Below are 22,734 nucleotides of genomic sequence, written 5' to 3' on the forward strand. Positions count from 1 at the left end.
AGGTTACCCTAAGTAGATCCATGCATATATTGCATGTCAAACAAACTGAACTCCGAGATCAGCGACTGATAAAACGGAGCAGAAGAGTTAACCTGATAAACATTAAGTAACTCTGAGTAGTTCCACAAAAAGATCCTATAATTCACTGGAGCACAAAAAATCATTGTTAAACAGATGTTTTAAAAATGATTGTGTTTGTGTTCAGACACATACCGAGCATAAAGCTTCTATAGTTTGCCTAACGTTATAAGTACAAACTACAGTCCTTGATTCTAATTTTGTGATTAAAACGAATATCTAGCAGCGTCGAATCAAACTTTCTGGTCACTGGACTTGGTCGTATTTTTAGGCCTGACAGAGCAGCTTCACACCGTAGAGGCTGCTTAAGCTCTTCCTCCGAAGCTCAGGAGGACTCGAGCACTTCAAAGCCTCTCGCGGTGACAGTGCAGCCTTGGTCTGTCGAATCCATCCAACAAAGGAACTGATGTTACAGTCGCACAACCACGGGTTGTCATGGAGATGCAACTTCTTCAGCTCTAAGAAAAGATCATTGGTGGAAATGAAAATAGCACTTTAGAGACTGAAAGGATCTCACGTGGTAGAAGAGCCAACGTCTTTCCCTCGATGGTCGTCAGTCGGTTTCCACTGAGGGCCAGTCGCGAGAGATTCGGGGTGTGTTTGAACAAGGCAGGAGACAGTCGTTCCAGTTCGTTGTTCCTCAGGTAGAGCTCCTGGTAAGAAACAGTAGCAGTGGCTGAATCATCAGGAACATGGGTTAAATTCACATTTAATACGATTTTAAGTGAGTTTGTAGAGATTAAATCAAGTTCTAATTCAACTGTGATTTGTGTATCGCTGGGATTCTTATATTGAGACGTTATTAACTGAGAAGCAGCAGTTGAAGGTGTGTTTGGAGTCACATTGTTTCTCTGGCTGCCTCAGGTTCCCCCAAATTTTCACCCTTGTGTTATCTCAGTATCAAATTAGAGATTAAATTAGAATTTGATTTAATCTCTGGATCAAGTTGAACGACCTCCCTCGTCTTCCATTGATACACATGCAGGGGTGGAGGTCGTTCACCTTCACCCAGAGACAACACAAGGGATACCACAAACACATTTGTTTTCAGGCCTTCGGGTTCACCTTGACCCTTAAATAAAACAATAGTTCACTGGTAAAATCTTGATGAGTGTAACTTGCTTCATGTGTCGCAATGTGTTGTTTGTGTCCACACTTGTGTTACGAACTTTCTGTCTTTGACCAATCACAACATATTGAACATTACTGAGATGACAATGTATGAATATCTTTCTGAGCAAATCAACATCCACAAAGCAGTTAAGATTATAGCTTAGTTGCTGATATACGATAAAGAGAATCACTACCTTAACTAATATAATGTGTAAAATGTATTTTTTGTACCTCCTTTTTTTGAGGTTTTTGACAAAACAACATACACTTTGAAAAATACAAACATTAAAAACACATCATAAAAGTAAGTATGTGTAAATAAATGTGTTGAAAAATTAAATAACTTGGATTTTTTTTTTAATTGTGTCTATATAAAGTCAGTTACATGTAACAAGCAAAAGCCTAAACTAAAACTAAACAGAAGACTGGTGGTGTCACTCTTTGTGGTGCAGAAGGAGCTCTGGTTCTTTCTTTCACATGAGTGTGTGTTGTGCAAACAGTTTGCGGAACATTTACACCACCTGCTGTTTCTATATAGGTAAAATAATTGCACGATAGTACAATTTTGTATCATGTATGAGTTCCAATGAGGGGCATTTGCACATGTTTTTCAAGTTTAAAATTAAGTGTTTGATTTACGCAGACACTGAGAATAATGCATCACTGAGTTGATTAAATAAAGGAGAGCAGAACAGCATGAGTCAGTAGGTGTGGACTTCCACCCCAGCTCTGCCACATCTTCGCTCACATCTCTGTAACCTCCAGTGAATTACCTGTAGCCGGCCAAGTCCATCAAAAGCTGTCGGGTTCAGCCCTGCAAGGAGGTTGTTATCAAGAACCAGCATCTCCAGAGAACGGAGAGGCTTGAGCGATCCAGCAGGAATGCTTTTCAGACTGTGAAGAGAGAGTAGATCTTTAAAACATGAGCCTGCTTGGAAGATACATTGAATTCAAGCTATTAAAACCGTATATTTGAATCACGCATAAAAACAAACAAAAACAATATTTTAAAATATGTAAAATCAATTAATTTAAATAGAAAATTGAAATAAATGTGTTGAATCACATTACAAGAAAGCATCCTACTATACACACACATGGCAAAACTACACAATTCAACGCATAAACAAACGCACAATCCTTCCAACCCAGAATTTGACGCACCTGTTGTTGTCCAGGTTGAGGAACATGAGCTGTCTGAGGCCAGAGAAGGCCTGAGGCGAGACACGTTGGATACGATTAAGCGAAAGATCCAAGACCTTCAGAGCGATCAGAGGTTTGAAGGCGTTGGGCGGAACCACCGTCAAGGCGTTTAGAGGAAGATCTAAATCCGACAGGTTCCTCATGCCAGCAAACATCTCGGGCTTGAGGGCTCCTATTTGGTTCTGACCCAGCATGAGGAAGCGAAGGTTCAGGAGGTCCTATAGATTAAAGATAGATGAGAAGTCACGTCATGATTTTTTCTTTTCACTCTCTGTAGCCAAGGAATCAGAGGATTATATCCCATTACCTGAAATCCCCTGGGTGGGAGGTTGGCGATGTGGTTGCCATAGAGATTAAGCAGCATCAGCGTCTTGGCAGAGGAAAAAGCCTGAGGGTGGATCGACCTGATCGCGTTATTTTCCAGGTTGATGGTTTCAATCTTTGGAAGGGATTTCAGACAATTGGCCCGGAGCTCCGTGATGCCGTTCTCACCTACAGTTGCAACAACACATTTGTTACCACGACACTATCCCCTGACAAATCAAGCGGGAACCCACCCAGTTTAATCATCCAGACATCCGAGGGAAGTTTGGTGGGAAAGACACGCAGCCCTTTTTTTTGACAATCAACCTCTGACCTGTCCGGGCCGGACTTTCTGGAGCATTTGCAGTCGCTGGGGCAGAAATCCACCGCAGCATGGACCGACAAGAGCATCACGAACAAAAGAACGTTTGCCATGTTGTCTGTGAAAGGAGAAGAATTTTTATATATTTTCTTTAGAGTTTTCTTCCTTATTTGTATTGTAGTTGTCTTTCTGAGGTTGATGGTGGGTTAAAAATCATCAGTCAGATTTATTCTTTTAGAAGAAAATCACTACTACAGTGCAAACATCCACCAAAAAAACAAACGTAGTACTACTAAGACAAAGTAATCAATAAACAATACACAATAAAAAAAATAAAGTCGAATCTTACTTTAAAAAAATATTTTTTTAATGCACTTTTGACACTTAAAATAAACAATAAAATCTAAGATTATTATTTTCGAAATAGCGTTTTTCTTGAAAATTGTGTTTTTTTTGTTGAAGAATGATATAAACACAATCTCACGGTGGAGATTAAAAATAATAAACATTACACTCACCTGAGCGAACTGTCATGTTCTTGGATTTTCTTTCTTTTAAAGGTAAACTTTATGTCCAATATATAAAACCTCACTCGCTGTGTGTTGCCTTCACCTCCTGGTTTTCATCTAAAAATCCTTTTGGTTCATTTTAGAGGTAAAAAAAAAAGAGATGGAAAACACCCACCTCGCTAAAAGCCACTCCACTATCAGAGCACTGGAGCTCTGTCACAAATAAGAACTTCTCCGGAATGAACCATCCACCACAGCAAACAGTGAAAGTGGAGTGTGAAACTCAAGGGATGAAATTTCCGCGATGTCACAGAGTCCAGTGAATTTTGGCAACCACAAATGATGGCAGCACTCCAGTAATGCAAGCCCAATATCAGAGCTGCCAGGCGTCACGCAATTGAACCCATTCTCACACCACCATCACACGTTTCCAACACTTATATGTACTCAATTAATTCTGTATTTGTTTTTTCATTGTTAAAAAGTTTGGTCGTTTGTGCTTAAATCTAACCACGTACGTCAACAACAGACTCACACAACCGTCGTACGTCAACAGGCTGAAGAGGATGGGTCTCAACTAAGGATGAGATGCTCAACAAATTATTGTCTTCTATTCTCTAAACAAAAAATCTTCTGTTCAAACCTTGAATGTTTTTGATTGAAAATAAATGTTTGTGAAAACTTCCTCCTCAATGTTGCATTGGTTTCTGCATAAATGTTCTTTATATCATAATATATCATATATACGTTTTTTTGTTTTTTTTTTAATTGTTGAAATAATGAAATAAACTTTTATCTTTAACATTTGTTTAAATAAAAATACTGAAAGTAGTACATGATGAAACATACAAAAATTGTATGTGTATGTATGTTGACCACACAACAATCAGGAAATATACACAAATTATGGGTAGATTAGACAACAAAAGAACCATACAATATACACAAATCATGTGTAGACAAGAACACACAACAATCACAATATACACAAATCATGTGTAGGCAAGAACACACAACAATCACAATATACACAAATCATGTGTAGGCAAGAACATTCAACAATCACACAATATACACAAATCATGTGTACACAAGAACACACAACAATCACACAATATACACAAATCATGTGTAGACAAGAACACACAACAATCACAATATACACAAATCATGTGTAGGCAAGAACATTCAACAATCACACAATAAACGTAAATTATTTGTAGACAAGAACACACAACAATCATACAATAAACAAAATCATGTTTAGACAAGAACATACAACAATCAGACAATATACACAACTCATGTGTAGACAAGAACACACAACAATCACACAATATACACAAATCATGTGTAGACAAGAACACACAACAATCACACAATAAACGCAAATTATTTGTAGACAAGAACACACAACAATCACACAATATACAGAAATAATCTTTAGACAAGACAACAAAACAAACTCACAATATACACAAATAATGTGTAGACAAAAACCACACAACAATCACACAATTAAAAAGAATAGCGTCAAGATAAGACCACACATGAATCACAACGTAACAAAACAAAACGTAACAAAACACAATGTAACAAAACACAGCGTAACAAAACACAACGTAAAAAAACACAGTGTGACGTGACACATCGTAACTTGACAAAACGTAATGAATCACAACGTAACAAAACAAAACATATACAAAAACTGTGTGTAGATAAGACCACACAGTAATTACACAATATACACAAATCATGTGTAGACAAGACCACACAACAATCACGCCATTTAGCAAATCATGTGTAAACAAGAACACACAATATACACAAATCATTTGTATACATAACAACCACACAATACACACACATCATGTATAGACATGACCACCCAACAATAACACTATATAAACAAATCATGTGTAGACAAGAACATACAACTATCACAAACCATGTGTATAACGAACATACAACAATCACCCAACTATCACAAATCATATGTAGACCGGAACACACAACATACGCAAATAATGTGCAGACAGGACCACACAACAATCACACTGTTGTCTTCTTCAGACTCACAAACCCAAGCATTGAGGGCAGCATGTAGAGGTATCTTGGTAGAGGAGGTCTGGGTGAAGGAGGGTCAAGTTCTCAGAGACACTGTAGACGAACAGAGACGACTGGACACTGGAGTGTGTAGTTAAGACAACTGACTGCTGCACCGTCAGTGTTTGTTCTCAGGTGTGATGTCAGCATCATCTTGGATGCAGTGACTTATTATAAGGGTTATGAAGCTACATTTTCACCTTTCATAGAAATGTCTTCCTGTGACAGAAACTTTTCAAATCGTGTTAATGAACACGGTCAGTGTGGCCTCATCCCTCGCCTTATGTCTCACACGCCAACAAATCATGAAAATAACAATAAAAAAAAAGATTTTTCAGATGGTCAACCTTTGAGCCTGAAAGTTCATCAGTATTGCTCTTTCTGTATTTACTCATGGTGAGTTCATTATGACCAGAACGATTACAAATATATCACAGTTACCATATAAAGTTGGGGGAAAAAACACAGTAGACTGTATTTATAATAGATTCTACAATTCAAAGCCCCAAAAACGTTGTGTTTCATTAGTTTTGTTTTGTTACGCTGTGTTTCATTATAATGTGTACGTTGTGTTTTGTTACGTTGTGTTTTGTTACGTTGTGTTTTGTTACGTTGTGTTTTGTTACGTTGTGTTTTGTTACATTGTGTTTTGTTACATTGTGTTTTGTTACGTTTTGTTTTGTTACGTTGTGATTCATTACGTTTGTCATGTTACACTGTGTCACGTCACACTGTGTTTTGTTACGCAGTGTTTTGTTACGCAGTGTGTTGGCACATTGTGTTTAGTTATACTGTGTTTCGTTACCTTGTTTATTGTTACTTTGCGTATCGTTACCTTGTGTTTTGTTACGTTGTGTTTTGTTACGTTGTTTTTCGTAACCTCATGTATCATTGCCTCATGTATCATTGCCTCGTGTATCATTACCTCGTGTATCATTACCTCGTGTATCATTACCTCGTGTATCATTACCTTGTGTATCATTACCTTGTGTATCATTACCTTGTGTATCATTACCTCATGTATCATTGCCTCATGTATCATTGCCTCGTGTATCATTACCTCGTGTATCATTACCTCGTGTATCATTACCTTGTGTATCATTACCTCGTGTATCATTACCTTGTGTATCATTACCTTGTGTATCATTACCTCATGTATCATTGCCTCATGTATCATTGCCTCGTGTATCATTACCTCGTGTATCATTACCTCGTGTATCATTACCTCGTGTATCATTACCTCGTGTATCATTACCTTGTGTATCATTACCTCGTGTATCATTACCTTGTGTATCATTACCTCGTGTATCATTACCTCATGTATCATTGCCTCGTGTATCATTACCTCGTGTATCATTACCTCGTGTATCATTACCTCGTGTATCATTACCTCGTGTATCATTACCTTGTGTATCATTACCTTGTGTATCATTACCTTGTGTATCATTACCTCATGTATCATTGCCTCGTGTATCATTACCTCGTGTATCATTACCTTGTGTATCATTACCTCGTGTATCATTACCTTGTGTATCATTACCTCATGTATCATTGCCTCGTGTATCATTACCTCGTGTATCATTACCTCGTGTATCATTACCTTGTGTATCATTACCTTGTGTATCATTACCTCATGTATCATTACCTCGTGTATCATTACCTTGTGTATCATTACCTTGTGTATCATTACCTCGTGTATCATTACCTTGTGTATCATTACCTCATGTATCATTGCCTCGTGTATCATTACCTCGTGTATCATTACCTCGTGTATCATTACCTTGTGTATCATTACCTTGTGTATCATTACCTTGTGTATCATTACCTTGTGTATCATTACCTCGTGTATCATTACCTCGTGTATCATTACCTCGTGTATCATTACCTCGTGTATCATTACCTCGTGTATCATTACCTTGTGTATCATTACCTTGTGTATCATTACCTTGTGTATCATTACCTCGTATATCATTACCTTGTGTATCATTACCTCGTGTATCATTACCTCGTGTATCATTACCTCGTGTATCATTACCTTGTGTATCATTACCTCATGTATCATTGCCTCGTGTATCATTACCTCGTGTATCATTACCTCGTGTATCATTACCTCGTGTATCATTACCTTGTGTATCATTACCTTGTGTATCATTGCCTCTTGTATCATTACCTCGTGTATCATTACCTTGTGTATCATTACCTCATGTATCATTGCCTCGTGTATCATTACCTCGTGTATCATTACCTCGTGTATCATTACCTTGTGTATCATTACCTCGTGTATCATTACCTTGTGTATCATTACCTTGTGTATCATTACCTCATGTATCATTGCCTCGTGTATCATTACCTCGTGTATCATTACCTCGTGTATCATTACCTTGTGTATCATTACCTCGTGTATCATTACCTTGTGTATCATTACCTTGTGTATCATTACCTCATGTATCATTGCCTCGTGTATCATTACCTCGTGTATCATTACCTCGTGTATCATTACCTTGTGTATCATTACCTCGTGTATCATTACCTTGTGTATCATTACCTTGTGTATCATTACCTCGTGTATCATTACCTTGTGTATCATTACCTCGTGTATCATTACCTCGTGTATCATTACCTCGTGTATCATTACCTTGTGTATCATTACCTCATGTATCATTGCCTCGTGTATCATTACCTCGTGTATCATTACCTCGTGTATCATTACCTTGTGTATCATTACCTTGTGTATCATTACCTTGTGTATCATTACCTCGTGTATCATTACCTTGTGTATCATTACCTTGTGTATCATTACCTTGTGTATCATTACCTTGTGTATCATTGCCTCGTGTATCATTACCTCGTGTATCATTACCTTGTGTATCATTACCTCGTGTATCATTACCTTGTGTATCATTACCTTGTGTATCATTACCTTGTGTATCATTACCTCGTGTATCATAACCTCGTGTATCATTACCTCGTGTATCATTACCTCGTGTATCATTACCTTGTGTATCATTACCTTGTGTATCATTACCTTGTGTATCATTACCTTGTGTATCATTACCTCGTGTATCATTACCTCGTGTATCATTACCTTGTGTATCATTACCTCGTGTATCATTACCTTGTGTATCATTACCTCGTGTATCATTACCTCGTGTATCATTACCTTGTGTATCATTACCTCGTGTATCATTACCTTGTGTATCATTACCTTGTGTATCATTACCTCGTGTATCATTACCTTGTGTATCATTACCTCGTGTATCATTACCTCGTGTATCATTACCTCGTGTATCATTACCTTGTGTATCATTACCTCATGTATCATTGCCTCGTGTATCATTACCTCGTGTATCATTACCTCGTGTATCATTACCTTGTGTATCATTACCTTGTGTATCATTACCTTGTGTATCATTACCTCGTGTATCATTACCTTGTGTATCATTACCTTGTGTATCATTACCTTGTGTATCATTACCTTGTGTATCATTGCCTCGTGTATCATTACCTCGTGTATCATTACCTTGTGTATCATTACCTCGTGTATCATTACCTCATGTATCATTGCCTCGTGTATCATTACCTCGTGTATCATTACCTCGTGTATCATTACCTTGTGTATCATTACCTCGTGTATCATTACCTTGTGTATCATTACCTTGTGTATCATTACCTCGTGTATCATTACCTTGTGTATCATTACCTCGTGTATCATTACCTCGTGTATCATTACCTCGTGTATCATTACCTTGTGTATCATTACCTCATGTATCATTGCCTCGTGTATCATTACCTCGTGTATCATTACCTCGTGTATCATTACCTTGTGTATCATTACCTTGTGTATCATTACCTTGTGTATCATTACCTCGTGTATCATTACCTTGTGTATCATTACCTTGTGTATCATTACCTTGTGTATCATTACCTTGTGTATCATTGCCTCGTGTATCATTACCTCGTGTATCATTACCTTGTGTATCATTACCTCGTGTATCATTACCTTGTGTATCATTACCTTGTGTATCATTACCTTGTGTATCATTACCTCGTGTATCATAACCTTGTGTATCATTACCTCGTGTATCATTACCTCGTGTATCATTACCTTGTGTATCATTACCTCGTGTATCATTACCTTGTGTATCATTACCTTGTGTATCATTACCTTGTGTATCATTACCTTGTGTATCATTACCTCGTGTATCATTACCTTGTGTATCATTACCTCGTGTATCATTACCTTGTGTATCATTACCTCGTGTATCATTACCTCGTGTATCATTACCTTGTGTATCATTACCTCGTGTATCATTACCTTGTGTATCATTACCTTGTGTATCATTACCTCGTGTATCATTACCTTGTGTATCATTACCTCGTGTATCATTACCTCGTGTATCATTACCTCGTGTATCATTACCTTGTGTATCATTACCTCATGTATCATTGCCTCGTGTATCATTACCTCGTGTATCATTACCTCGTGTATCATTACCTTGTGTATCATTACCTTGTGTATCATTACCTTGTGTATCATTACCTCGTGTATCATTACCTTGTGTATCATTACCTTGTGTATCATTACCTTGTGTATCATTACCTTGTGTATCATTGCCTCGTGTATCATTACCTCGTGTATCATTACCTTGTGTATCATTACCTCGTGTATCATTACCTTGTGTATCATTACCTTGTGTATCATTACCTTGTGTATCATTACCTCGTGTATCATAACCTTGTGTATTATTACCTTGTGTATCATTACCGTGTGTATCATTACCTTGTGTATCATTACCTTGTGTATCATTACCTTGTGTATCATTACCTCGTGTATCATTACCTTGTGTATCATTACCTTGTGTATCATTACCTTGTGTATCATTACCTTGTGTATCATTACCGTGTGTATCATTACCTTGTGTATCATTACCTTGTGTATCATTACCTTGTGTATACCTTGTGTATCATTGCCTCGTGTATCATTGCCTCGTGTATCATTGCCTCGTGTATCATTACCTCGTGTATCATTACCTTGTGTATCATTACCTTGTGTATCATTACCTTGTGTATCATTACCTTGTGTATCATAACCTTGTGTATCATAACCTCATGTATCATTACCTTGTGTATCATTACCTTGTGTATCATTACCTTGTGTATCATAACCTTGTGTATCATTACCTTGTGTATCATTACCTTGTGTATCATTACCTTGTGTGTAACAGAAGTAGTCTTGCTCCCTGGTATACTCAGGAAACACGTAAATTAAAACAGGTTTGTAGACGACTAGAGAAGAAATGGCGTTCATCAAAACATAATGAATTCTACCAGGACTGGCAGGATAAGTTAAAAATATACAAGGCATCTCTTCGGAAAGCCAGAGCCAGCTACTACTCATCACTTATAGAAGCAAATAAGAATAACCCCAAGTTCTTATTCAGTACTGTTGCCAGGCTGACACGGAGCCATCAGTCCATTGAGCAGTCCATCCCTCCTCATCTTAGTAGCAATGACTTTATGAAGTTTTTTAATGAAAAAATTGTAACTATTAGAGGAAAGATTCAAGACCTCCTAGATTCGTCTAATTCAACCAGTGCAGCCTCACCGGTCACAGACACTATGACTGATACATACTTTGACAAAGTCCACAACATGTCTTCTCGATCCTATTCCCACATGGCTACTTAAAGAACTGTTCCCCTTACTTAGCACTTTCATACTTGACATTATTAACCTGTCAATAACATCCGGCTATGTGCCTCAGATTTTTAAAGTTGCAGTAATAAAACCTCTGCTTAAAAAACCCACTCTCGATCCAGAGGTCCTCACTAACTACAGGCCTATCTCTAATCTAGTATTCATTTCAAAACTTCTGGAGAAAGTGGTAGCGAGTCAGCTCTGTGATTATCTCCAGGACAATGATCAATTTGAGGTGTTTCAGTCTGGTTTTAGGGAACACCACAGCACAGAGACCGCCCTGGTAAAAGTAAGTAACGACCTACTGATGGCCTCTGATCAGGGCCATGTTTCAGTTCTTGTTCTTCTAGATCTCAGTGCTGCATTTGACACTGTCGACCACCAAATCCTTCTACAGAGTCTAGAAAACCATTTAGGCATTCGTGGAACTGCTCTTAACTGGTTTAAATCTTACCTGTCGGATAGAACGCACTATGTACATGTCAACCACCTCTCATCGACACACACTAAGGTCAGCTATGGTGTCCCACAAGGTTCTGTTCTTGGTCCAATACTATTCACAATCTATATGCTCCCACTAGGGGACTTGATTAGAAGACACTCTATACATTTTCACTGTTATGCTGATGACACCCAACTTTACCTGTCCATGAAGCCAGATGAAAGAATTCAGCTAACACAATTACAGTACTGTATCACAGATATCAAGTCATGGATGACCAAAAACTTCCTCCTACTGAACTCGGAAAAGACTGAGGTTTTACTAGTTGGTCCGCAACATCTCAGACAATTATTAACTAATGATCTAGCTTTACAAAATGGACTTGCTCCTGCTACTAGCACCACTGTAAAGAATCTGGGTGTATGCTTTGACGAGGACTTATCATTTAACTCACACATAAAACAAATCTCACGGACAGCTTATTTCCACCTTCGTAACATTTCAAAAATTAGGCATTTCCTTCCTTTAGATGCTGCTGAGAAGCTCATCCATGCTTTTGTTACCTCCAGGCTGGACTATTGTAACTCTCTTCTGTCAGGCTGTTCTAAAAAGTCTCTCAGAACTCTTCAGCTCATTCAGAACTCTGCAGCTCGTGTCCTGACTAAGACTAAGAGGCGCTAACACATTTCCCCTGTACTGTCTTCCCTACATTGGCTTCCTGTAGAATTTAGAATACAATTTAAAATCCTTCTCCTAACCTATAAAGCCTTACATGGTCTAGCACCAACATACATTAAAGATTTAATCCAAACTTACCAACCCTCAAGGACCTTACGATCCCTAAACTCTGATCTACTAGTTATACCACAAATCTCTAAATGTAGATTCGGAGCCAGGGCCTTTAGTTTTCAAGCCCCTCTACTGTGGAACAAACTACCAGCTGTCCGGAGGGCAGACACCCTCTCTATGTTTAAAAATAATCTTAAAACCTTACTTTTCGATAAAGCCTATAATTAACTTGACTGTTTATCTCTAGCTGTCATAACTAACAAAACTGTTTATCTTAGCTGCTATAGGCTGAGAATGCTGGAGGAGTTTTAGTTTTAGTTTTAGACACCGAGCTCTGTATATCCTTCTTTTCTCGCCGGGGCCGTTCTGGCTTGGCCGGTTCGGGTGTGGGGGTCCGGCGGGTGGGGCCTGTGGGTGCCTTGGGCCTGGTGGTGGTCACCGCTGGTGCCGCGATGGCCCCGTGCGCCGGCAGGGGGGTGGCCCGCTCCCGGGGGGTTTTTGATGGTGCGTGGGGGCGGGTGCTGGCGGGGGTGGCTGGGGTGGTGGATGGGGGGTTGCGCTGGGGGTGGGTTGCTGGTCCCGCCGACAGGGTCGGGGGTGGGGCTGGGGCTGGCCGGGTGTTCTGGATGACCTTCCGGCCCCGATGGCTTCGCCTGGTCTGTGGTGGGGGGCCTGTCTTGGGGTGGGTGTCTGCTGCAGCGGTGGCCGTGGTCCTCTACCCGCCCTGTGTGGCATGTGCCGTGGTCGGGGGGTTTGTCGCCCTTGGACCTGGGGGTTCGTGGCCGGGCTGGTCGGTCTTTCGGGGGCTTCCCGGGTGGGTGGGGGCCGCATTGGGGGGTCGGCGGAGGCATTGGGCGGACCCATGTTACCGTAGTGACCATGTACCGCCCATGCAAGTGCTGCTGTCCCCCTGGGTGATGCATGGTGGGTGGGGGCGGTGGCTGGGGGTCAGTACGTGTGATGGGCGGGGCCTCGGCACCTTAGAGACCGTGGACTGCCCATCGAATACTGCTGGCCCCCCAAACTTCCCTCATGGGGAGGTGGGCTGCGGCTGTTGGGGACGGTCTACAGTTCAAAGACTGGGGGCCGTTCCCGGACGGCTGCGGCCCCATTGCCCCCGCCCTGCCCGCATAACCGTGGCTCCCCTGTGACCCGGGGGACCTGGGCCAGTGCCTGGCCATTGCTCCCCCGGGCTCATGCGGTGGCACTCAACCCGGCTACTGGCCGTGTCCGCAGGGTATTGGGGGGGGTTCCGCCGCCGCTGCTGTGGTGGGTCCCCATCTCCTTGACTCGGTCCCCTGCTATGGACTTGTTGGCAGCCTGACCGTCTGGGGGTCCTCCGTCGCCCGGCCTGGCCCCGGGGCCCTATCCCCTGACTGGTTCTTCTGGCTGCCCCGGTGCCTGCGCCTGGTGCCTCCCCCTCTCTGCTTCCTCGGTCGTCCTCGCCTGTGCTCGCCCTCTCGCGCCCCCGGTGGTGGTCTGCCTTCTCGCTGGTGTTTGGGGTCGGCTCTGGTGGTTATCTCGCCTGCCGGGTCCTGGTCTCCCGCGGGTTCCTGCCGCGGCTTGGGCCCCTGTGTCTGGATCTGCTGTGCTAGGTATGTGCCCTCTGGCCTGGCTATTTCATTTCATTACCTTGTGTATCATTACCTTGTGTATCATTACCTCGTGTATCATTACCTTGTGTATCATTACCTCGTGTATCATAACCTTGTGTATCATTACCTTGTGTATCATAACCTTGTATCACTACCTTGTGTATCATTACCTTGTGTATCATTACCTTGTGTATCATTACCTCGTGTATCATTACCTTGTGTATCATTACCTCGTGTATCATAACCTTGTGTATCATTACCTTGTGTATCATTACCTCGTGTATCATAACCTTGTGTATCATTACCTTGTGTATCATAACCTTGTATCACTACCTTGTGTATCATTACCTTGTGTATCATTACCTTGTGTATCATTACCTTGTGTATCATTACCTTGTGTATCATAACCTTGTATCATTACCTTGTGTATCATTACCTTGTGTATCATAACCTTGTGTATCATTACCTTGTGTATAATACCTTGTGTATCATTACCTTGTGTATCATTACCTTGTGTATCATTACCTTGTGTATCATAACCTTGTGTATCATTACCTTGTGTATCATTACCTTGTGTATCATTACCTTGTGTATCATTACCTTGTGTATCATAACCTTGTATCACTACTTTGTGTATCATTACCTTGTGTATCATTACCTTGTGTATCGTAACCTCGTGTATCGTAACCTCGTGTATTGTAACCTTGTGTTTCAATACATTTGTTTTGTTACATTTTGTGTGGTTTCCTTTTGCTTTCTTTTCTTTTTTTTCCATTATTTTTGGATTTCCTGACGACAGTAACACTTGCTTATTGGTCTGTGCAAAATTCTAGGCGGCGTAGGCATCATCAACTATGCATCTGTAAATTGCGAGTACAAAAACAACTGTCAGTTGTCTTTCAAAACATAGTTCAGTAAAAGAATGTTACATTTAAAACTACTCAGTCATGGCAACACTTCAAACTGCGCCTTGTTTTTTTAGAGTCTGCTGAAAACTAATTAAAAGTTCCATTCATCTGTATGCAAATAGGTTCCACGACCACAGAATGATGAAGTGTGAGTAATGAGAAAGGTAATTAAATACTAAGTACTGTGGCCACCAGACCTTGCTCTAAATAAAAAAAGACGCACTAAAAAAGTATTGAAATAGAAAATGTATTTGCTCAACTGAAATGTATCATGCTAGCTGATAGGATTAGCTGGTGAAATAAACCTGGAAAAAAATAGTTTGTTAAAATAGATCCACAGGGAATAGACCTTACTTCCTCACAAGTATTCCTGTTTTCAGTCCAATATTGCTAGAAAGACGGTCTTTTCAGGGTAATTCCATTTTATAAAGCCCTGAAAAATGTATTTTAATTGGATCAGACTGTCAACTACAGAAAATAATTTTGTCATTTTAACCAAGTTAATGCATGCAAAAGGTCCCTCATAAGTACCTTTTATATACTGTATATATATATATATATTTCCCAAATCGTCATTCAATTGATTATCAACATGGTGCCCTCAAAACTAACTTTAAAAGAATTGTTGATTTTTCTCTTTCTTTTTTTATCCTAATGTATCCCTAAACAACTGCTCTGTTTCTTTAAGTGACAACACAGACAGCCGATAAAACCCTTTCGAGGAGCCAAGGTCTCAAGTAGACAAGTTGATATGATGAGTTAGCTTTTTTGTTGAGGGAAAAAAACATCAAACAGTGTAAAGATCCTGCAGACAAGTTTTAACAGACCATGATGTGTTGATGAAGCTTCATGAAGCATTGTCATTACTTTCCACTAGAGTCCACTAGATGGCACACTTTTTTCCTTTGTTTTCTAATTAAAACATTTAGAACGAATGCAATCATTTTTGACTGAATGAATCATTTTTGACATGATGGCGCCACCTGCTGACCTCTTAATTACATGACACGGTTTCATGAAGCTTCATCAGAACATCACTACTAACAGCTCCAGGTGAGTTGTTGTAAAAGTAAACTCCGTCAGCGTCTTTTTTGGTTCGAATTCGTAGTGAAAATTTTGTGTGACACACCTCAGACCTCAGGATTATATTGGAAAGTAATATAGAGTTGAATAAGATTTGACATCCTTGGTAGGGAGACGGTAGAATGAAAACAATGCTCATGTTTTGACCTTTTTAAAGGATACCAGCCGACGGTTCCAGCATCCTCCTCGGTGGCAGTCACACCGATTGTTCCACAGGCACATCCATAGATTTGGCTGCATGTGGAATTGGGTCAAGACAGTAATTCCTTCTGAGAGAGGAGTGCAGAGGAGCTGCCAAAACATGTCACTCTCTATTACACAGCAATAAAAGGAGCGAGGCCTCAAAGGACGGAGATGCACTGACAGGGGCGGGAGGCAGAAACACAGAGAGGCGAGCCGACTGTAAGAAAACCAACATCGCAGAAGGGTGTAGATTTAGAGAGAGGAGAACAGGCCAGAGACGGAGTGGGAGGAATAAAACAGGATCAGAATCAAAGACGATACAGAGAAAGATTGACGAAGCATCGGAGATAAAGCAGCAGCACGTACGGCTGAGACAGAAAGCAAGAATGAATGGCGGGGGAGCAAATCTGAGCTCTGCAGTTTGGATTAAAGGAGCCGTGCTGGGAGGAAAAGGTATAGACAGCTGTGCTGACTGGTCGGATTCTTTGTCAAAGGGAGAAAGAAGCGCGTGAGACTTTATAAACTTGGCCGGCTCTCACAGATACAGGTGCTTTAGACCGGCTGTATTTATAACAGGGCCAGCTCCCTGCTAGACATTTGATTGGTTTAAAGTAAAGTAGCAGAAAGTTGTCAATACAACTTTTTCTCTTGGTTAAGACTTTACTTCACTGTTTTTTTTAGGCGAAGCTCTGAATGTTAGTGATGGTCTGATGAAGCTTCATGAAGCAGTGTCATTATTTCCAGAGTCCACTAGATGTCAGTCTTTGCACTATTTTGGTTATATTTGTTTTGAACAACTGTTCGAATGAAACATCACATCATTTTTAAAAATGAAATGAAAGTTCAACAGTGAAGCTCTTTCTGTATTTTCTCCCGGTGAGTTCATTATGAACAGAATGATTAGAAATAAATCACTGTTACCGTAAAACATTGTAGAGAAATAAGACAAGAAACCAAAACTACACATTGAGTGTTGACGATCAAACAACACAATGAAGAAAACCACAACAAACCACAAAATACTTCTGCAATAACATTAAAACAAAACAAAAATACATGAAATTGCATTGTGTAACATTGCAATGTAACATTATGATGTTTGTTGTGTTTTGTTACATTGTGTTTCGTCACGTTGTTTTCGTCAAGTTGTGTTTCGTTAGATTGTGTTTCATTAACGTTGTGTTGTGTTACATTGTGTTTCATTAGTGATGGTCTGATGAAGCTTCATGAAGCAGTGTGATTATTTTCAGAGTCCACTAGATGGCGGTCTCTGCAATATTTTCCTTTGTTTTGAACAACTGTTCTAGTGAAACATCACATCATTTTTAAACTGATGGCGCCACCTACTGACCTCTAAACAACATGACACTGCTTCATCAGACCATCACTACTGACCGTGTATTTTTATAATAATATATATAAGAGCTCTTGGCAAGATAATAGAAAATATGTCCAAGCCTTGTTCACATACATATATCCAGCTTGGGAAAAGCGCAGTGGTCAGTGGCTGGGGAAACCTCCATGCATGGAATGACTTTTATTGAATATTTATTTGTCACTCATAAAACCACGCACACTGTCCACATCAACAAGATTAATGTATCTGGGTGGTTTTCTGACATTGTTGTTCCAGCTCAGAAGCTTTTACTAAACACAAGGCACTTGTAAATCTCTGACCGATGGACGACAAACTAGCCCCGTACATTACAGATGGACATTTATTGCACTCAACAGGCTGGAGATAAACCGTAGAAAACACATTTAGACAAAGGTAATTTATTCAGAAATAGCACGCAGACGCGATGAATGACTGACTGAAGCCTCTCTGTAGTACCAATGTTGCTGCTTAGATTAATGCACCTGATCACCTTATAGAAGATCAGAGGTGGAAAAGGGTGAAGAAAGAAAAGCGTTAAACATTACTCTTTTGACTCGCTCACAAGTTTCAAATGTTGAAGTCTTCCTCTCCAAGATGCAGTAAGTCCCTCATCATGACCATGTTTTAATCTTAGTACTTTATAAAGTTCTCCCCAGTCAGAAATCTCGGCGAATGAAAGCTTACGGGAGCCGAGCCCATAGACATAATAATGGCTTCATTCCTCCTCCAGCCAACTGTAATCACGCCCTGCTTTGTTAATACAATGAGTCCCTTGAAGGTGGAAACTTCCAGGATTGATGACAATCAGTGACAAACCTTGGGGCTTGACCAATCACAGTAGAGTGGGTGTAGTTGTGGTAACCAAGATTAAATCTCTAGGGGAAAGATTTACTAAAAATACATTTTTCTTATAGTAGATATTTCAATGAAAAGAGAGTTTTGTACAAACAGACACCTACTGATGATACAATAGAGGTGCAAGATCAACTTAAGAGACACTTAAATCAGTACATTAGTTACCCTTATGAGAAGCACGGTGCGACATGACTTTTTTTCCCTCCTTCCTTTCATGAATCGTGTATTTTTAATGCCAACTTCCAAACTCCTGTATCTCAGTGGGTGTGAGACTGCAGTTGCTTTTGGTTGGCATGCATTCTCAATTGTCTGAAGCTTGTAAACAAATGCTCATGTGGCAGAACTGGGGACACAAGACTTGTTGTAATTCTTCCAACTCAGGAGCCATAAGAAACGTGTAATGTGTTAAAATGATTACAAATTCCAATCCATTTTTAATGGATTTCAATATTCAACATTTACTGTGTTGTTGAAGGAGCTGGGACAAGCTCCTGTCCCCGGCTATTATGTGTGTTGTGCAAGAGAGTTTTGGGGATGCTACTGCCGCCAATGAGCTCAATGTCCAACCATGTTTCAAATGCTAAAAAGGTAAATATTTACACAATGAAAAGGTTCAAGGCTTCTACAGTGGTACATTCTTTCCATGAGCTTCCATGTATAGTCGTTTTAGGATTAAAACCCCCAATATCTCAAATTTCATTGGTGATTATTTTAATTGAGTCTTGTTTTTGGAATAAAAAGTAGTAACATTCATATTTTGTGAGCATAATGTGATACATATATAGTTTGAAATTGTAGTTTTAGTCCAGAAGAAACGTTTCTGTAGCACATTTATGTGACATAACCCCTTCAGTGAAAAGAAACTCTAGAGTTTTACTGCCACCCTGATGGGAAAGAAATCGCTTTTGTAGTCAGGTAGCGATGAAACAGATGTTGAGTTGCCATCATGGCAAATAGGAGCAGTCGTTGGTTCAATACCAGCTGGTGGCTCAGTAACATCTCTTTGTTCGATGGCTCCCTTCTGGCAGATAACACACGTTATCAGTGCCTCCGTCAGCCTCGTTACCTCCAAGAACACAGATCCAGCAGAACTACATCAACATCGGTCATCGTGGTGTCGGTTTCCCTATGGATTAATGGCGCCATCTACTGTTATATTATGTGCACTTCTACTCCCAAAACTAGCTTTTAAAATATCTAGATAAGTGAAACTATCTTGGTGAAGTCCAATCATCACACTTTAATTGAGGTGTGGATTCGTATTTTCTCCTAATATATTGTTTAAAATTGTGATCTAAACACATTTCATGTGTATATAATTAAATCCAGTATTTTTTTGTATCCTGAACCAAAGATGTACTGGACATCACACATGCCTAATCTGCAGTGACATTCAAATATCTCTCTGTGGTGTAAATCATTGCTTTCACAAACTACAGATTTATTACATGAGCTTCACCAAAGGCCAGCTACAGCTGTGCAAGTATATGAGATCAACCTTGTCTCAAATTCAGTATATTGTGAATTTGTGACGAAATATATACATATATATTTTATATATATTCATAATCCTCAAGATGGAGAAAACCACAACTTTCTAGATTTAAGTAACATTTACGTCTTTGTTTATAGATCTCTAATAACATTAAAAACAAACATTTATTTTGTTAAAACTGTGGTAAATATACCCATTTACTCTCCTTTTTAAGGCTTACTTAAAACGTTCCACCTTCCCTTTAATCTCTCCTTTTCAAGCTCAAGGTGTATGTTCTTTAAGAACTACCATATAACCTTTACTTTTCATTTTTAATAAATCTTAACCTATTTGTGTAACTCTCGTATTTTAAGATATTGTCTTTTCTGTCATCATCAATATATACTAATTTTATTGAAATGTGATCTCTCTTTAATCGATTTTACAACATATATACTGCATTCAAGTCGTATATTTGCGACCTAAAAAGTAAATTGACAGCAATAAGATAATTATCTGAAGTTAATTTCTCGTTCTACCAAAAGTACAGAAACTGTAAAAAAGTCAGAATGTAGTGTACGTTTATTGTGAGGAAATATCCAGCTGAATTCATTTGAGCTCTGAAAAAGTGCAGTCCAAGTGCTGTGACTTGAGTGCAAAAAGTTAATTAAGAAGCTATCTCAGCTTCCCAAATTTCTGACTTCAAAGAGACACAGTTCCTCTTGTCAAAACCATTTTATTCCTCCTTATCTCTCTCTGAGTGTTCCCAGAGCTCGAACCTGAGTGTTTCTGAAGAAGCACATGCAGACTCTTCTTCTACTTTGTTTCTTTTTGAGTTATGTGTTATGCAAACATAAATACTTTTATTTCTTTTCATTGGATTCCAAAAATGAGTTTTACATCAAACGATACTGGTTTACATACCTCAGTGAATAACAGATGTAATGTAGAGGAGTTTAAATCCAACTAAGGTCATCAGTTTGGAAATATGCCAATAAACATTTACTAATTTCTGCTACTTTTTGTTGCTCATTATTTATTTGTATTAATAATATTATATACTTATATATGCTTACTTATATTTATACTTTAAAAAGCTTTAAAAACAATCTACTAGTAGTAGTAGTAGTAGTAGTAGTAGTAGTAGACATAATCGCAGTAGTAGATGTGATAGTAGTAGAGGTAGTAGTAGAAGTAAATGTAGAAGTAATAGTAGTAGAATTTGTAGTAGTAGTGGTAGAAGTAGAAGTAGAAGTAGAAGTAAAAGTAGAAGTAAAGGTAGAAGTAATAGTATTAGTTGTTTTAATATACATAGTAGTAGTAGTAGTAGTAGTAGCAGAAGTAGTAGTAGTAGTAGTAGTAGTAGTAGTAGTAGTAGTAGTAGTAGTAGTAGCAGAAGTAGTAGTAGTAGTAGTAGTAGTAGTAGAAGAAGTATAATTGGTAGTAATAGTAGTGGTACTGGAAGTAGTAGTAGTAGTAGAAGTAGTCTTAGAACATGTTTTCTGTTCCCAGTATGCATGTTTGAAAAACATATTGTGCTGGAAAGTAAATTAAAGGAAACATTCGAGTTCTTTATGATGCCATATGTTTTATTTATCTTAAGATAAGGAAAAAAATTGTTTTATTTTGTTTGTTATAGGTTCTTTAATCAACCTGGAGATGGCGCTATTTCTTCAAATAAAGATACAGTTATTCCAGCCGATTTAAAAAACTGTTCAATTATCTTTTTTTGGATGCATAAGTAAAATAGCATAAATGCAAAATATTAAAAATGTATCTTTGATAAAAATGCTACGCCATTTTCTAAATGCTTGTCCGAATCACCATTTATGCTTAAATTCCCTCAATAACTCACATTTTGCTCCTCATGCGTGTTTAAACACAACATATAAATATTATGTTTCCTAGAATCAGTTTGTCGAGGTCATGTTTACAAATGGACTGTCACGGCTGCCCCGCCCCTTCTCTTGCTACACTCTCCGCTGATTGGTCTAGATTACAGTCACTCAAGGCCGGTCGCGTTGTGTTGCCTTCCGTGTTTCTTAAGGTCCGTAGGATTTTTTTAATATTAGTGTAACCCATTTAAATGAACGCTCGCGAAAATACTGCGTTAATAACTTAATAATAATGTTAACTGTTCACACAACATTGTCTTAGTGTATGTGTTAGTTTAAAATATATCGACATGTCGGAAAGTAATGTTGAAGTAGCTTAATCCGCTATTCCACTTTTCTTCCGCTTTACTGATCTAAGGTTTTCTTTGCTTTTAATATTCTTGTAAATTAAATCATTCCAGAGGTTGAGATACATTTATTTCTTCCAAAAGTATTTAGTTTCGCTTTTATTTCCGCTCGGATCGGTTTCGGTGTTGTTATTTCCCACCGCCCGTGAAGTAGCCTGTAGTTCCACTGTGGCCCTGCAGCGCGGGCGCCATCACTCCGAGAGGTTCGAGTAGCAAGTCGACACACAACAGCCTCCGCCGCTGTCAAACAACATCCCCCAGAACTGGCCATGGACTATACCACCGTGGATCTATGAACGCGTGCTAACGGGTAAAGCAGCCTTTTCTCTCACGCTTCACTCGCGTTTCAGTCCAAACTCTGAATGAATTACTTTGATTTTTTCTTCTTCTTCTCTCCACGTATTTATGTTTGACGTCATCACTGCTACATCACTACTCTACTATGTTGACTGGG

General features: G+C 39.2%; 2 protein-coding genes across 5 annotated transcripts in view; one reads left to right on the plus strand and one right to left on the minus strand.

Annotated features, from left to right (window-relative positions):
• Window positions 1–345: 345 nt before the first annotated feature.
• LOC148067432 (uncharacterized) lies at window positions 346–3,132 on the minus strand. The gene is made up of 6 exons (XM_087806381.1): window positions 2,952–3,132; window positions 2,702–2,886; window positions 2,356–2,612; window positions 1,965–2,085; window positions 596–731; window positions 346–536 (listed from the first exon to the last, which is right to left on the minus strand). Exons 1-6 carry the CDS (start codon window positions 3,130–3,132, stop codon window positions 346–348), a joined length of 1,071 nt encoding a protein of 356 aa, XP_087662507.1.
• A 19,288-nt stretch (window positions 3,133–22,420) lies between these two features.
• fynb (FYN proto-oncogene, Src family tyrosine kinase b) overlaps window positions 22,421–22,734 on the plus strand; it is a 49,249-nt gene continuing 48,935 nt past the window's right edge. For 2 of the 4 annotated variants that reach the window (XM_087806539.1, XM_087806542.1), the window contains exon 1: window positions 22,451–22,590. The gene's annotated coding sequence lies outside the window, so the exon portion shown is untranslated. Of the gene's footprint in view, window positions 22,591–22,734 lie in introns of all 4 variants that reach the window. The other 2 variants (XM_087806543.1, XM_087806541.1) reach the window with 2 other exon arrangements.

The sequence above is a fragment of the Callionymus lyra genome, chromosome 13 (genome assembly GCF_982586985.1).
Source record: "Callionymus lyra chromosome 13, fCalLyr1.hap1.1, whole genome shotgun sequence".
Taxonomy (NCBI): domain Eukaryota; kingdom Metazoa; phylum Chordata; class Actinopteri; order Syngnathiformes; family Callionymidae; genus Callionymus; species Callionymus lyra.

Bases quoted from the DNA above. Each gene is read 5' to 3' on its own strand.
- LOC148067432 (XM_087806381.1), bottom strand. From the start codon at position 3,132: ATGGCAAACGTTCTTTTGTTCGTGATGCTCTTGTCGGTCCATGCTGCG. The intron at 2,613-2,701 runs GTAATGGGATAT...TTTAATCTATAG, and splicing joins TCCCACCCAGGGGATTTCAG to GACCTCCTGAACCTTCGCTT. The intron at 537-595 runs GTGAGATCCTTT...ATCTTTTCTTAG, and splicing joins GACGTTGGCTCTTCTACCAC to AGCTGAAGAAGTTGCATCTC.